This window comes from Melozone crissalis, unplaced genomic scaffold (assembly GCF_028551555.1).
Source record: "Melozone crissalis strain CALT ecotype California unplaced genomic scaffold, PUWL_Pcris_2 ptg000045l_1, whole genome shotgun sequence".
Taxonomy (NCBI): Eukaryota; Metazoa; Chordata; class Aves; order Passeriformes; family Passerellidae; genus Melozone; species Melozone crissalis.
The window spans coordinates 15408586-15426456 of NW_026535823.1; the positions used below are offsets into that span (position 1 = coordinate 15408586).

General features: G+C 39.5%; 1 protein-coding gene across 1 annotated transcript in view; it reads left to right on the forward strand.

Moving 5' to 3' along the window:
• The window catches only part of DPYD (dihydropyrimidine dehydrogenase), a 329698-nt gene that overhangs the window by 265646 nt on the left and 46181 nt on the right, over window positions 1-17871 (forward strand). Inside the window, exon 19 of the mRNA XM_054285597.1 lies at window positions 3587-3729. Within this exon, the coding sequence (XP_054141572.1) occupies window positions 3587-3729 (143 nt within the window). The remainder of the gene's footprint in view (window positions 1-3586; window positions 3730-17871) is intronic.

Below are 17871 nucleotides of genomic sequence, written 5' to 3' on the forward strand. Positions count from 1 at the left end.
AAGATCTGAATTGTTTCTGCTAGAATTCCCAAATCTACTGGGTGCTTGAAACTTAACACCAGTTTTCTTGAAGAAAGTTTGGCTCTCAAGCCTCAATCTAGTGAACATTTTTAGTGTTTGACAGGATCAAGTCCTCTCAGGACTCCTAGTACTTATGAAGTCATAATAAAACATGTGTCTTGTGGCATTGGTGAAGGGTGTTTTACTTCCTAAAGAAAAATAAACAAACAAATATGCAGGTATATTATCTTTGATCTTTTAGTTTGTCATCAGCCTGCTGTCCTCACTGGACAAGAGCAGCTCTGCCTACCTGTGCTGATGAGGGGGAGACATTTGCTTGATGTATGTTCTGCTTCTCCTTCCTGTTGTGTTTTCACTATTGGATTTCTTTCACTGATAGTCTGAAAAGTCTTATTTTTTATAAATCAAAACAAAACAATAGAGAAAGCCAAAGCTCTTTGTTTTAAGGCAAGAAAAAAGTCAGGGACTTTCACATCTTAAAATTATTTCATTGTTTATGTCTTTCCATAGTAGCAAATATTTGTTCCATAATTAATGAGACCTGAAAGAGTAGCTTTCAACAGAGAGTAGCATGTCATCTCCATGAGGTATTTTTCTATCTTTCATTTTTATATCTCACTCACCTGCCTGAGGTCTTGATAAATGGACTTTGTTTATTAAATCTCATTATTTTACAGCAAGGTAAATGATAGCCCCATCTAGCATCTGGTAGCAGCTGTAGCACTTCTATCAGGAGAGTACCATATCAGCAGTTTCCTCAGCTACGGGTGCTTAACTAGTGGAATTACAGATCCCAACGTGTCAAAGTATGTGGTAGATGCTTATCTTTTACTATGTGAGCTGTCTTTCAAATGCATGCTGGATTTGGATCTCAGCTTCCTAAATACCATTGGATTTATCAGAAAACGTTCTGCAAATTCCCACTACTACTTACAGATCTTTTAAAAGTTAGCATTAAATCTCCTTTATTTCAACCTTTTAAAAACTCCTTCTCCACAAATCTCTATAATGGAATTTATTACCTTCCTACCTACTTGTATGAAAATGCAGGAAAATAGAGATTGTTAGTCAAATTGAGTATTTGCCTTCTTTTTTAATAGCTTGGCATTACTATTGTTTCTATTGTCTGTATTCGTTTTTTTACTTTAATCTGGTGGGTTGTTTCACCATTTCATTAGGCAGTGGTATCTCTATCACAAGGAAATCACATTGTATTCCAGCCCAACAGCTTTTGTTGCAGAGGGGGAAGCTTCTGAATTGTTGATGAAAAAATGTAAGGGAGAACGGTTTCAGCTTATGTTGTGCTTGTTCCATATGAGTAGGCTAATAAAAAAAATGCTGGGATAAATGGTGAGACCTTAGTGAACCCTCTGATTGTCATTACATCCATTTATTTACTCTCATCAGAAGCACTTCTGAAATGTTTTTAAATTCATTTGGGTGAATTATAAATGAATGGAATACTTTTGCAATCATACCAATTTATCACTAATTTACTAATCACCAAATGTAAGTAATAACTCATATTATGAATATCAAATTCAGCTAGTACTAAGAAGTACCTGTGCTCCATACTAAATTCTAAGTCTCATTGCTAATTCTGCTAGACTTCGTTGAATCATATGCTTGATTTCTTTGGGCTGAATGAAAGCCTTTCTGATTACCTATTGTGCTGAAACCTTAAATAAGCTGTCATTTGGTCCTTTTCCTGAACTGACCACTGTACAGAGACAGTCATTTAAGTGAGAAGGGGGCTAATTATATTCTGGAAATATTTTCCTGTTCAACTCTTTGCTACAAGATATCTTTAAGGCCAAGGGTCTACAAGCCTTTAAAACCAATTGAAAGCAAACTCTTCAGAGTTGTATTGGGGTTAGAAGTATACAAACCTTCATGCCTCAAAGCAGATTAGGAAGAAATTTCCCTGTAGCCACATGATTTCAGAGTTACCAGTGTCTGTATTCATTCATCTTTCTAAGAAACAGCCACCTCATCATAGTGGGATTCTGGAGCTGTGTTAGGCTGAAAGCAATGTAGCAAGTCTGATGCTTACTTCTAGCTTCAATTTCAAAACCTGAATATTTGAAGAATTTCCTGAACTACTGTTTTTTATGAGATTACTTTCAGTGGTTTTGGCTGTGTAGTGTATGTTTTGGCCTGTATGCCTTCCAAAAGACTTTATTTGTAAATCTGTCAGAGCAAACAGCATGGTTCCCTTTTTTTTTTTTTTTCCTCAAGCATATCTCTAAGACTGGACCATGATTTATGTCATAATATTTGTTCTTTGGACACTTAGCAGTCATCCTCTTTTAAAGAATTGTTCTGTTCCTTTCAAATACATTACAGTCAATCCAGACCAAACAATGGGAAATAGTTCCTAGTGTTCTAGGGAAAGTTCCTGCTCACCTCCAGATCCTCTCTGTCATCTGTTCTGTTGGGATCTTAGATTCTTTAAAGCACTTTTAGTGAGATTTCACATTTTCATCTATCAGGCTCTAGTTTGCTTGAAAGCATATCAATAGTGCATCTTGGGTTAGGCTGTCCCTTTCATGTGCATAAAGTTTAGTTGCTGTTAACTCATGCAGTACTGAGGGGGAAAAACTGCCTGACAGCCACAGTCATACAGATCCTCTGGGAGTGATGTGTCCTCTCTTACACTATTGTTGCCCAATGATGGCATCAAATTGTCCTAAAGCTTCTCTAAATTAAGCAGAAATTTTAATAATGTGGAGGTTATCTAAAGAAATACCAACTAGCCTCAAAAATAACTGGAAGTGTCATCTATCTCTGCTGTCCATCATTTAATGAGCAGCATCTGTAGGCATATTTTTAATACTTGCATACCATCAGTAGAATGTAGTCAAAACAAATGCACTGCAGACACAGTGTATTAAGAGTTTAATCATAATCCTCTAAATATAGCAGGGGATTGTCTGACTCAACCTCTGTGTACCATTTGAAATATGAGTTCCAGTTTTAGAGATATTGCCATAAATGAATATAGTTTTTTCTTTTGAGAATTCAACTATCATATTAATTGTTAGAGGGGGCTTACTTAAAGAGGTTTCTTAATCTACAGACATGCAGAAGGGGAAACAAATTATTAAATGTCAAGTGCAGTGAAATGGCACTTTTAAAGAATTTTTAGGTGAACGTATATAAATGAGATATTTGCTCTTAGTTGGACAGCATTTAGGTTCAAAAAATCAACCTGATTCTTTATGTAGAAATATAGATTTTTTTATCTACAGTGTACTGTATGGTAAAGTATTGCTTTCTGTCTCAGACATGGTTAGTCTTTGTTTTGAGCATCAGCTAAAATGGTCAAGCTAGCTTTGCATTTTTTATCCAAATGTTCTGCCATTTTCTGTATTCTGCTGCATGCATAAATTGCTGTACAAGCGTTGATACCACTTGCAACCCACTTGGTGTCAGTTTATAAATTAATATAACCTCTGCAGCTCAGATTAGGTGTTAGTTCCTGATGTTGCTGCAGCATGAGGGATGTGCAGGTTCCATCAGGGCCAGCTGGGATGTTGCTAACGCCGTGTCCTGGTTTCTCCAGGAAATGCCATCCGGCCCATCGCCCTGCGTGCAGTGTCCGCCATCGCCCGCGCTCTCCCGGGATTTCCCATCCTGGCCACCGGAGGCATCGATTCTGCCGAGGCTGGGCTTCAGTTTCTGCACAGCGGGGCCTCTGTCCTGCAGGTACTGCTTCTTTCTTTAAAATGTTAACGTTCAGGTAACTGTGATTAAGATCGTAATGTGGCTTCCTTTCAAGCATTCGGATAATGTGGAGTTTCTACCATTGGGAAGAATTTTCATGTTTTTCACTTCATGCTGCTTGCTAAGAGACATTCATTTCACATGGAGGTGGAGGAGGTGCTGCCAGAAGAAAGCTTTTGGTGTTCCAATACCAATTGGGGAAAAGGCTAACCATGAGTTTGTTAGTACTTATTATCTCTAGCTTAAATTATTTAAAAGTTAAACATATCTCTCAGTTGTCATACAAACCAGGTTGACACGAATTTTAGCTCAACCTATCTGTTCTTCCTGTATTCTCAGTTTTTCTTTTCTGTAAAGAGCCTTCTCAAGGTGAGAGGGCTTCCAAAGAGCACTGTGTTGGTCTCTCAGGGAGCCACGCTAAAGTCACTTTGGTTTATGAGGCATCTGTGTCCCTTAGGGATGTTCATTGGAACAGGAGGTGTAGCGCTGCACCCACTGCTGGGGTGCTGGCCTTGCACTGGACTGAGGTGTCAGCTGCATCAGCAGCCAGGCAGTTGGAATTGCCTGAGGGTTGGTTTGAGCTGCTGGCCACACTGGAATGGTTGGTGTGTCCCTGTCATGGAAGGAAGCCTTGGTGGCCTCGTATTATAGGCACTAGGAAATTGGCTGAAAATCAGCCCCTTACCTCTGCCAGGCATGTCAGGGCACCATTGCAGCATGCATGTTAGACTGGCTGAGGAGCAGGTGGTCTTTATGTCCCATTGTTCCATTGTATATTGTTACATTCTGGTAGATGTTCATCCCCTTTATCTGTGGGTCCCACCATAGACAACAGCAGCTGTGGAGCCTGTGAATGTCGGCTTTGTGTCACTCCATGGGATGACTAGAGTGGTTTCATTCCCACAATTCACTTTGACATTGAAATTAGATTCAGTGTGACCATCCTTTTTACACAGCTACAGTGACTGCTGCGATTAGTCATTTGTTTGCTGTTTCACCAAAAGAAAAAAAAAGAAAAAAAAGCCAGCTCAATATTTTGGTCTGGTTGGTTTTTTTAATACACATCAAAGTTAGCATCTCTGGGAGCTGAAGCAGAAGGCTGTTCCTTTTTTATAGACTTGCTATGTTCCTTGGATTTATTAATACCATTTCCTTTTTTTTTTAGTTGTATCAAAGTGATTCAAACTTTTCTTTTTCATGGACAGATAAGAGATTGGCCTTTTGTACACAATTGTCTGAGAGCTTCTTCCATATAAATATGAAGTAATGGTGCAAATTGCAGGGCAGTATTTGTCTACCAAAAAAAATAGGATTGGCAAGGATTGTTTTTAGTGCTTTAGATGCATTTAATTTGTTATTGCTAATAGAGCTGCACTTTCAATGGCTTTGTCTGCAGCAATGTTGCATGATCTGAATTACACAGAATGAAATGATTTTCTGTTCTATGTCTGCTGTATCTGTTTCTGGATGACTAAAAATCAAGGAGTTTAATGTCCCTTTTGACTTCTATTTATATATAGATTATGTAGCTGTTTTTTATTTTTTCTTTTCCTGTTGATTTGTCCCAATCGTAATGGGAAATTCTGAAATATAATTTCATGCAGACATCCCAGTGAGTGCTTGAGAAAAAGACTATTTGATTTACAAGACATTAATTATTGTTTTCTTTTTAGTAGTAATCAAATTCTTGGAAACTGGCTTCCACAAATGACTTGGATCTATACAGGTCTTTTGCCCTGTACAGAACAATTTTTCTTTTCAACAAATTTTTCCCAGAGATGTTGAAAAAAGTCTTATTTTGTCTGTAGGTTTCACCGGTTTAATTTAAGTCATCTCTAGAACTGATTTTAAACTCCTCTGGATCAAAAATATCCTCAGTTTGAGTGGTTTATTTCTGTTTCACTAAAGTAGGGAAGTAGTTTAAACTGATCTCAGATAAATAGATTCTAAAGTGGCTGTGTAGGTAAGGATCTGAACTAGTTCAATTGCATCCATTTTAAAATAAACCTTTAGTAAGCTTCATGCTAGATTGTGAATACAGGCTGTAAGTCTTTCCCTTATGATGGGAAGGACAGATGGAAGGGAGAAGGAAATGAGTAATCTCTATAGAAAGTCGTTAAAGAAATGCACTTTCTGGGACTAGACTGAAACATATTTGCTTCTCAGATGAGATACATTGTAACAGAAAAAGACAGCCTCATCTTCACAGGTTGCCTTTGGACCCTAATTAGGATAATGAGGATCATTTCCATTGTTTTCCTTCTGAACAAGGTCATACAAATAGCCAGCTAATATTCTTTTCCCTGAATCCCAATCTCACACATGTCCTTGGTATCAAATGCCCAACTTGCTCCTTTAGCAGCCACAACCTCTGTTGCCTACAGCTTTGGCATTCACTTCTGCTTTCTCAGTGCTGACATAGGGAGTGAGTACAGGATTTGTAGATAACATCAAATGAAGTGATCTACTGAATGATTCAGTATTTAAGATGCACTGCATAGCAAGTTCCTGAGTTAAGCAGGTAGGAGGTGGGACTGTAGTGGGGGAATTCTGTATGTGTGTGATAGCCTTATCCAAAGTATCTGCTTTGGATACTGTTGGAGGTGGTTCTGAAGAGAACTCAGACTGACACACCACTGCACATTTTGTGATCTGACTTCCCATTTCCAAAGCCACAAGGATGCCTTATGACTGATCCAGAGGCAGGAAGCAAGCAGCCTGGGCTTTGGCAGTGGTGGAGCAGCCTCTGTGCTCAGCTGTGCCAAAGAGGCACAGAGGGCTTTAAACTGGGCTGTGTCACTGCTCTCACCACCCTGTTGCCCAGCAGTGCCTGAGAAGGGCAGGAACTGCCAGATCATCCAGCATTCCCCATGGTCCCATACTGCAGAGCAGCTCAGGCTCTGGTCTATCCATGGAGCCCAGCTCGAGAGCCTGGGACAGCAGCACTTGCTTGGCCGCTGGGCTTCCCCTCCTTGTGTCCCTACATGTCCAGTGTCTTCTCTGCCATGGCAGCAGGACATTCATGGCCTGGGATAATAGGGAGGCTTTGTGTGAGTTGATTGAACTGCAATGTAGCATATCTGTTAGAGGAAAGGTTTATGAATAATAAATGTTCTTCCATTAAAAGCAAGATCAGGTTTTCCTCTTCAGATATTTCACCTGCAATCAGTTCTCCATTATTTTTTCCAGATGCTTTTATTTTTAAAACATGGAGATTTATTTTCCATTTGCAAAATCATCATACACAGGAATGCAAGTCAGGAGTCAGGTGGTAAGCCATATTTTGCTGTATGCCATAACCACCTCAAGTGGTATTAAGCAGGTATATTAGGAAATGATGGGGGGAGAGAGTTTCAGGAATCAAAATATGTCCTATCCCTTCCTTTTGAAGATGGAGGACAACATCTTATTGTTGTTCACAAAAAGGTTTGGATGTAAGGGATTTTGCAGCAGGTATGGAAAACAAACTAGGTTATTGTAGTCAGTAGTAGCTAGGCTGAAGATTTTAGACAGCGATTCAACACAACATTCTTCCACTTTATGGACTTCAGAAACACTTGCAAAAAGATCCCACTTGTGTTTTAATTTCTCCTTAAAGATGCTGAAACATTTCAGTCATTCGTCAGCTGATTCCATAGCACCAAAGTTTTTTAACATACCTGAACCTACCAGCCCCTCTTCAGTACAGGCATGAAAATTAAAACAAACAAACAAACAAAACCCAATTTTAATATGGAGATAATCCTCATTGTATACCAGGAGCTCCAGAAATATCTAGAAAGCACTTTTCTGTGATACATTTCATTACAATTTTCCAGTGAGGCTGAGATATTTTATTTGTAATTTAAGTAAGCTTTTTTAAAGCCCAAATTTATCAAAATTAGAGGTATATCAAAATTTTTTCATGTTTTGCAACATGTATGTGATTTACCCTGTCACACTGATGGTTTGTTAGATTTTTGCAAGGTTTTGAAAGAGACATACATTTTTTTAAAGTCATCTTGCTGCAGGAAATTAAAATGGGAAACAATTATAGAAAATTCCAGCGGAAAGAGAAAATGCATTATGGAAAAAGCAATAAAAGCATAAAAATATTAAAGTAAAAATCACTTCACAGTAGCCTGTATGATTCAATTGTAGATCAATATTGTGTAGTTAATGCATTAGCAGTAGAGCATTAATTTGCAATTACAGCAGGTGATCTGATCCTCTGTGTTCTGTCCATTGACATAAATGACCTTTTCTTGAAAGAGATTCTGTAGTCATTATTTCTAGCAGATGTAACTAAAAAAAAAGAGGTAGAACAAAGGGGTACTTTCTAAAGTATACTTGCTTCATGGTAGAACCTTTCAGCATTATTTTCTGGTATGGAATACTTTGTTCATCTGGAATATTGGTCATTTTCATGTAAAGAATATGGATTCCTTTTGAAAGGAATGTCTTTCCCTCACAAAGTATGGAGATCACACGTCCTGTGATGCAGACATGGATGTCTGTAAGCAGTGATTTAAAATCCACCCATGGAATGCTGCTTCTCCGTGGGACAGCCTGTGGCTTTGCCCTGGGCCCTTTTTCGGATCCACCTTCATCCTCCCTCATCTCCCTCTTGTCCTGGCTGGGCTGTTCCTGTGGGTGCTGTGCTCTTGTCCTCAGCCCATGTGGCCCTGCTGCCTCCAGCCTTGCCCCGTGTTCCTCCTCATCTCTCAGCAGGGGAAGGAGGTGGCAGTGTGCCCCAGAGCTGCCATGAGCTGGACCTGCCCCGTGCCCTTCCCTCCTGCCCAGCGCCACTGTGGGTGGGACCTCGGGGATCTGAGGAGGAACAAAACCATTCTGGAAATGGGACAGCCCATGACGGAAAGCATTAGTGCTGGGTTTTGCCTCTGTAGGATAAACTCTCCCTCCAACATGAAGCACAGTGGTTTTTGTGAGACTGCTTGTAGATTTTTAATATTTTTAACAAACCTTCTTGTTGGTACCACTTTGGAACAAAAGTCTCAAGGGATTTAGGACAATTTGATTATTATTTTTTCTTCAGCAGTCTTTTTACTGAAGCATTTAGCTGAGAGATTTTTATAGCAGCAGGATGGCCCTTTGTGTGTGAATAAACAGGCTTTTCCATCACAAAATCATGGGAATTGATCTATGAGACAGTATTTTTATTGTATTTGTGCAAATGTTAAACCCTGTAAGGAACTCTATAATTTTTTTATGGCTACAGAACTGCAGAGTAGAGATGTGGTTCTCTATGCACTTCATTACTCTTCTTTTTAGTTCATGTCAGTGTCTGTTGAAGTCAGTGAAGACTCTGATACTTTAGTTAAGTGAGGATTAAATCAGGCCAAAAAATTCTCAGCCTGGAATTACTATTCATGCCATTTAATGCAGAGTGAAGAACTAAAAGGCATTCAAGTCATGGGAGTGCAGAGCAGGGGAGTGAGGGAGCTGGCCCTGTGTTTTGAAATTCCAGGTTAAGTTTCTACTGATAACCATTGGGGAAAAAATACTTTGTCTTGCAATGAAAAGCCATGATTTTGAATGCTAGAGAGTCCTTTGTCTCAGCCCTGCATGAGGAGAATGAAGCCGGGTGGATTGCTGCAGGTCTCAGACAGCCACAGGGTGCCATGGGTGTGCAGAGCAAGGCTGTGCTTCTCCTGCCTGGACTCCAAAGAGCCCACCCTGCCTCTGCCCCCCGCCTGTCCTCACAAGGCACATGGGGGAACAGGGGCTGCAGGCTTTGCTCTGTGCCAGGCAGAGTGCCCCAAGGGCTGCTGAGCCCAAGGACAGGCACACTTGGGCACCAGCTGGGCACTCTGAGGTTTCTGACACAGGCTGTGGCGTTAGGGGTAGAAAACAAAACCTTTCTGTACAAAGCTGTCCATGGCACTGAGAAGTTAAGGTGCTAGACCTGATTCTTCTCTCATGGTTGAAATTGAGAGAAAAATAGGTTGCTGAATGCGGTGTCAGGCTACCAAAATGATATGAGACAAGATTCAAGGGATGGTACTTTAGACCCACTAAGATTTTTAAGAAAAAAAATGCCACTTAAGGCAAAACCACTTTTCAGTGGTAAGTCCTTTGATTGAGATAAGTGTAGTCTCCTGTAGAAAGAGCAGGTTTTAGACTGTATTTCCAAAGAAACTTGATAGGTATTTGTACATCCATTTGAGTATCTTCCATCACATTTGAGCTTTTGTGGCCATTTTCACTGAAACTTGCCAGAAGGGAGAGTGTTTTACTCTAACAAATTTTGAGAAACAAAAAAAAAAAGGCAGAGGAGGGAGAGTAGCTGCATTCCTTCACTGTAAGCACAAGCACACTATGAGCTCACCTTTATTAGACCTCTGAGAGCCCGCATGGGACAGCACTGTGTCAGCCACAGGAAAGGCTTTAATTGGCAGTCACACCTTATTAGACGTCAGAGAACCCAACCAGGAGACACAGAGCTGCTGGAAGCCAGATATCATTAGCTCCACTGCTCACAGAGGCACGCACTGAGAAAAGTCTTCAATGGATACAGCACTGAATGGAGTGGCCCTTCTCTGCAGAGATGAAATTTGCGGTACGTGCAGAAACAAAAGAGGGAACAAAGTGCTGTTTGAACATGTCGACATAAAATCCTAAGAAAAATGAATGTGAAAGAGAGAAAAGAGTTGGGACAGACATATCCGAGCATTCACTTCTGAAAATATTTCATTATTTTCTGGTTTTTTCCTAGCCCAGTGCTAATTACAGAAATTCAACCTGTTCTCAACTGTCTGTCTTTGCTAATAAAACAAAAAGTAATTAGAGGACTGCCACACTTGCTCCTTTACAGACTATTGGGAGAGAAATTGCTAATTGATAGTGAGAATCTTCTGTGAGAATTTCTTTTAAAGAAAATCAGAATTTGTCAAATAAAAACAATCTATAAAGTTTTTTTTTCCTTTTAGTAGTAAAAAACCCCATCAAATTAGAACAGATTTTCGTTATTGATTCTTACATGTTGTTTTTGCCACTTTTTTATGAAAAGTTGCAATATTCAAATTAGCACATTGTAAAGTTACAGACTAAATTCAACACTAATAATGCCTTTTATTTTGTGTAGTTTTGCATTAGTTCTACATTTGGAGCTGCTTAGGGGAATTATCTATTAGTTTTCCTTTATTTCTGCTCATTTCACCAGCTAGTAAATGAAGTCTGCCTAGATAGGATTGTTATTTCATAAATTTGTAAGAGTGAATTAAAGCTCATTCTGTAACAATTGCTATTTGTCATTCTTGTAATGAATTCTCATGCAAAGTAGTTTCAACTATTACTGTGTGGTAGTAATTATTTACCAACAATTAGGTCTCAATTGAGCATCAGTTCAAATGCTGTCCTGCAGCAATCATTCCCAGCCTCTGCAGGGGATTTGTTCTCCTGGGGACAGTGGGCCTGCTCCCCTTTCCTGCCCTGCCTGGGTGTCTACCCTGCTCCTCTGGGTCTGGCAACACAATGACTTTCAGAATTGAGGGGATGGGAAGAATAATTGCTTTGGCAATATATTTTTCTCCATCTCTCCCAAGGATCCACAGTATAGCTTGTCCTTTGAAAGCCCAGTAGTGCTGCACCTATTTTTGGGGTGGATTCACACTGCTGATGTGGACTTGTGCTGCTGCTCTCTTGCATGAACAGGCAGAGAGCTGTTCTCCATGTGGACAAAGCACATGGTGTGAATTGACACCGAGTGAGTGTTGTTTAAAGTGTACAAAGTAAATGCAACATGGAGATGAGTCTTCACAAGAGGCTTGGTTAATTGTTGATTAACCAAATTATAGGCAAGTTGTTTTACTCAGCTCATGTTGCTTTCAGACATGAAGCTGGCTCTGTTGTAGATTGAGTTCCCTTGAATATGTGTGGAGGTGACTGGAAATTGAAACTGAAACTGTAGCCAGCTCCTAGTTGGATATTGAAAATAAATACAAAGCAAGATGAGCATAGTGGAAAATGCTGTTTCTTCATTCCTTTCTGCCATTTCCAATAGTTTCTTAGGAAAATTCCTGTGGAGTTATTTTTTTTTAGGGTGGTTTTCTTTTTTTTTTTATGTTATATGTGTTGTAACTGCAGGGAACTTGTTTTCCAAAAAGGGAGAAGGTAAAACATTCAGTATTGCAAAGCTCTGTCAACAGAGAAGTTCTTGGAAACACTGTCAGTCATACAAGGAAAACACATTTAAGAAATTTTCCTCTTTATATTATAGCAGCTTTGTTGATCTTTCAGGCAGAGGCTGTTCCTGGCAGTGAAAGGAAGAAAGGGGAAGCCAGCAGTGGAAGAGGCTGTGCTCAGGGAAGGCATGGTCCTGGAGCCCACCCTGGCACAGCAATGCACTGCTGTGCAGCTCAGCTGGGGCTTGGTGCTGGGCTACCTGCAGTTTGGTCACTGATCTTTTGCTTTTCCCAGTTGTAGAAAAATGGGTTTTCTGCCCAGGAAGGAGGGAGCAATAATTTTTTTCCTGTTACAGCACAAGCTCCCTGACACAGCTTGATCTGACTGATGAGGGGTTCTTTTATCCATGCAATTAGAACAAAAGAAGCAGAGAAAGCATTGTTTTTCTAAACTGTCATTTTGGAAGCTGGCAATACATTTAAGAAAGGGTTTAACTTCCTTCAATATCATCAGTTATGTTGCTGCTTTTCTTGCTGATATTTATTATTTGGATGGAGATAGGTAAAACAATCCCTAAGGAAATGTGGAAGTGGGTTTTTATCTCTGACACGAAGGATTCGCAGGGTCAGAACTATTTTGTTCACATGAATCTCACTCTTCAGTGGACACAGCAGCTGCTGCACAAATTCGTACAGGCAAGCTGATAGAGGATGAAAGTAATTTTAGCTGAAATATAATGTGAGAGTACTAGAGGGAAAGACTCACAAGGATGAGGGGTTAATCATTGCAGGACTGAATTGAGGTTCCAAGATAGAAAAATTGCTTTTCTGTTTGATTTTGAGAGGTCTGCAGCTTTCAAAATTCTGGTCACAGGAGGATGTTCCAAAGTAGATGGTTCTCATTAGAATTTGTTGAAAATTTCTTTGAGGGAACTGTTGTTCATTGACAAATTTCATTTAATCAGAATAGATCTCAAGTTCCTGCTGTGTCTGATTCAGAGTGCCCTGGGATGAACACTGAAGGTCTATCCTGGATCTGTTAGGCATTAATGAGACCAGCTATTGCCTGTGATGAGGAAATAGTTATTCTGTCACAGGGAAGTTTAAGCATGGAAAACTTTTCCAGTTTAGACTGATAATCAAAATTCTAAAAACGTGTGGAATTAACACATTTAAAGACAAAAATATTATTTGGGTGAATCAAATCTGTTTCAGTCTTTTTGCAACATATTTTGATTTTGACCTTTTCATTCCAATTAACTTGGATTGTAAAACAGACATTTTCAAGTTAAATGGAGCCATTACATTCCATGTTGTCAAACAGCACATATTGGTAATTTTGAAACTCTTTTCCACATGATTTTCAGAACACTGTTTTTTTCTGAAAAGCATGCTTTCCTAGAACTACACTCATCTCTGACAAATACACCTTTCTAAAAATGGGATAACAGACCAACTCAGTTCTAGAGATGATGGTGTTCCTGTTGGCTTGCTCTCAGAAAACAAAAACATAAAAACACTCAGACTGCTGTGTAATACTTGATTACTTTTATCATCAAACTACCAGATCTGAGTGACTTAATTGGCACCTACTATAAAAATTTCTTTGGAGCTGAAGGTTATGGCCTGTGGAAATGGGTCAAACAAACCTACATCTACCTGACACAGCTGGTGATGTCCCAGCAGCTGCAGAGCCACTGGGAGAGCTCAAGGATTTCATTTTCCAGAACAGTACTTTTAAGACAGAGGCGAGACCTTTGGGTGTTAATAAATGAAATATGATGTGATATTCAGCATGTATTTAAAGATAGTTGTAGAACCTTTATGTGTGATTGGACTGTTTACACGGGGGAGTTAGTTCATCTGCTTCCAAAGCTATCATTTATTTTGTAGATCTGCAGTACAATGATACAATTTGCTATACATGGCTGATTATGAAGCTGTTTTCCTGACTCGTCAATGCTCAAGGCATGTGGAATCATATTTGTTTTCTTAGGAAAGATGATCGTGATCAGCACTTTTATCAATGTGTGTGCCCACCTAATGCATAAAGGTTCATTTTGTAGTTCCAAGAACTGACAGAATGCTTTAGTGAGATAAGGAAATATAACCATTCCTCTAGGGGTGGTTGACAGGGGAAAAAACCCACAGTTACCTCAGGGAGCCTTCTGAAAATTCTTGATTTATTCTGTATTTCCCCTCTCAGACACATGGGATATGAAATTGCATCGTTTGGGGTCCCTTGATAAGCACCAGTTTCCCACTCCCAAACACCCAGTTTAGCTGTTTAGATTGAAGATACATTAATTGGCATTGGAGAACTTAAGGGGAGGGAGGAGAAATAGATTTGAGTAGGCTAGGAATTAAGGCATTGGATAACATTCCTAAAGGATCCCTTACAGTGTTCTTATCTCCTGCCGTGCCCTCATCATCTGATAAGTGCCTAATGGATTCTCAGCTTTTTTCTCCTCCTTCATTGTTGGCCACTCACAACTGCCCGGGGTTGCTGGAGTGCAGTACATGAACAAGATCTGTCTTGCAGCCCCCAAAATCAGGTTCTCTGAGGTCTCTCTGAGCCATCCCCTTGGTGCTGGGGAAGCTTCTCTGTAAGCCTGTGTCAGGAGGCTGCTGTGGCTTCAGCACAGAGCTGTGGGGCTCTTCCTGCTGCCCAGCTGCTGCATCCATATTTCCCTACCTGCCTCCATGCTCCCAAAGTGCCAGCTCAGCTCTGCTTGACAGCAGGTCAGCATTTTGTTGTCCTGTTGTAGAGAGGATCCAATCTGTTGCAGTGTTTATCCCATAAGCTTGTCTTGCATGGGCTGGAGACCTTCTCCTTTTAAGTAATTTTGAGCTCCATTATTTACTTACATTAGCCTGTACTTAGGATCAGAATGACAATTTATCTCAAGATTGTCTGATGAAATTTCTTGAGATATAACAAAATATCTGGAATACTTCACTGACTTACTGAGACCCACATGGCATAGGACTATCCAGTCTTTTTTCTTTTTTTCAAAATAGATGTCGTAAGCCTTTTGTGAATGGTTGCATGCTTTTCAGAGCCTGGAGTTATCAGTATCTTTGAATATTTCTTCTATGTTTTATCCCTCAGAGTGTCACTAGTAAGCCCTCCCCTCATTAGGACTTTAGGACTCAGTAAAAAAGATTAGGTGGGCGTTTTTCCCCATAATTCAGACAATTCATAGATGTAATATTTCAGTCCTTCAAACTGCTTTCTGAAAGCTGTATTAGACTCTGAAACAAACAGTAATTCATTAGCTCATGTATATTAGTTCAGTCATAATGTTTTAAAAAGGCTATCAGCTATCGTCCAATTCAGTTTTGCGTCAATCCAGTTTCTGAAGACTTGTTAAGTAACATCCCATCTGCTAACCTCTATCTCTAGAGTCACTTAGGCAGATAATGTGAGTGAATAAAATCATTCCATCTGTACTATATCAATATTTTGGAAGCTTTCTTTTTTCACAAATTTGTTCTTTAAAACAAAGAGTCTCGAGGTTTTTTCCCGACATTGTATCACATTGTCTGAGAAACCACTTCCCCTAATGTTCTTAATCCTACAGCCCTCTAGCAGAAGTAGTAATTAGATAGAAAGGGTAATTTAGGCTATGCATTTAATGTTCTGGTAAGTTGGTTGTTCAACGAGACATGAGGAGGAGGAACCATTGTTTTAGAGGCAGCCTTTCCACAGACATTGGTGTCCTGAAGGTTGTACGTACAGAAATGCCTCTCAGAGGAGATTGTATTTGTCTGCATGCTCTCACACTGCAGCTCTGGCCACATCATTATGAGCACTGTGTCAGACAACCTGTGCAGTGTCTGCTGCTTTTTGCTTTGGAGATCTGGGCACAGATCTCAAAACTATTTTACAGGGGCTAGAAAATGCACTTTTTAATTTCCATAGGCAAGAGCTATGCAGCATATAGATTGCATGGACCAGAAAGATCTCCCTTTAGTCAAATCAATTTTTGCAAGATGCCTTTGAGAATAAATCCTAAATTGTGTCTATGCTTCTCCCAGATTATCATAATGCGCTTGCCCTCTACAATAAAATTAGCCTTCTTAATGTTGGCAATTCATATAGATACACAGGTGGGCACAAATACGGTCCTTCCTGAACCATCTTGCATTCATTCACAGTTTCAGGTTTTTTTCACAAGAATCCTAATCAATAGAACCTAATCAAGAAAGCAGTGGCTTCAATGATACATTAAATAACAGGCATTCATAAATGTTTCTCCAGCAAGAAGGTGAATTTATATCTTGAGTACTTATTAGGAAGAATTCTTAATAGGAAAAGAAAGCATCTACAGAAAGATGATTATTGCTAAAATTGAAAATATAGTATAAAATAGTAAACCTTTCATTTCCCATTTGAGGGTACCAGAAAAATTTTTTCAAAGAGTCAACCAAATTAATGGCAAAGCACAATTTTTAATGGGTTGTAAACCCTCTCACAGGTATCTCAGAGGAATAATAGTTGTTTATCCCTTTGCTGTGGTCAGAGTATTAGAAATTGTGAAGTCAAAGGCCAATTTCTTAATCTAATGGCATTTAGAGAGCTATTTTATTTACAAAACCTGTACAGTTTAGAACCAAAGCTGAAATTAGTCTCCATCTTCTGGTGAAGCAAGATGGCATTCTGCTAAATGCTAGAATTTTATCATTTGAAGGGGAAAAAAGGCAAAAAGAAAGCAGCCAGTGAGACCTACGAATATAAAAGCATTTGAGATCTCAGAAGGAGTTTAAATCAATGCACTGCCACAGTTACAGCACAGATGAAAGAGCCTGCTGTCTCAATTGCCAGGAAACTACTTAGAAACTCTCACTTTGATTTTTTTTTTTTTTTGGTAGTCCGTTACATTACCACTAAATGCAATATATGGAGACATCACTGCTTTGATGTTGTACAGCTACAACAAATGGAAACTAATATGGTAGAACAGTAAAGCTATGTGATTTGCATTTATATATACAAATATATACCCATCAATCTTCTAGACCATGTATCACTGCCACCCATCTGCCTCCTTACTGATACTTCTGTTTTCATAAAAGTGACAATTATTTTACACCCATATACTGAAAAGAGATACATATATTTCAGAGGGGTGTAAAAATTAAAATTTTCTCCAAGCTATTAACTCCCAGAACAAATTCCTAACTTGCAAAGCCTTCTAAGAGTGCTTTGAAACAATTTCAAGTTGGAACACAACAGGATTTTTGTTCACACAGGTCCTGTCACACCAAGAATATTTACTCTCTTCTTGCAAAACAGCACATTATTGAGCACTCTAGATTCTCTGACCTGCTCCAATTTTTTGAGATGATCTAGCAGTGTATGAGATTATACACAATACCTCTTGTTGGGTGAAAGTAGTGTCAGGAAAAACTGACACAAGCATGTCTAGATCTGCTTCTCCTCTCTGGCCTCTGCTGAAATCTCAGCTATTGATGGAATAGAAATAATGCAGGTAGGGACTAGGGCTCAGTTTTGGCACTGTCTTCCCCATCATTACCTGTCCAGCTGGGATTTTGCCATATAATAATGAGTTTATGTAAGAACTGAAAGTTGCAGGGTAAGAGAGACTGCACAGCCTGAAAAGGACTTCACTGTTTCCTCTTCTAGTGTTACAGAAAAATATTTCTCCTCTACAAGATCTTCCAAAGGGAGGATGCACTGAAGAGGAATTGCTTTACTGATCTGGCTGGAAATGCCTCAGGCACTCTGTCCAAATTCTGCATGGATGGCACAGGTCTTCCATGCAGTCCCTCAGAAGTTTGGACAGGAACCACTTCCGTTTTTGTAGAGAGTGAAACAAATAAAACTTAATGTCTGGGTATTCTTCCCATTGCTTCTAGAAACAGCTAAGAACAAAACTGAAAAGTCTTACACAGGCAGAGCTCTCAAGAAACAGTGCAGGGGATTTGCCTCAGTAAACACTTCAGAAATTGGCATCTCTTTATAGTGTAATGATTC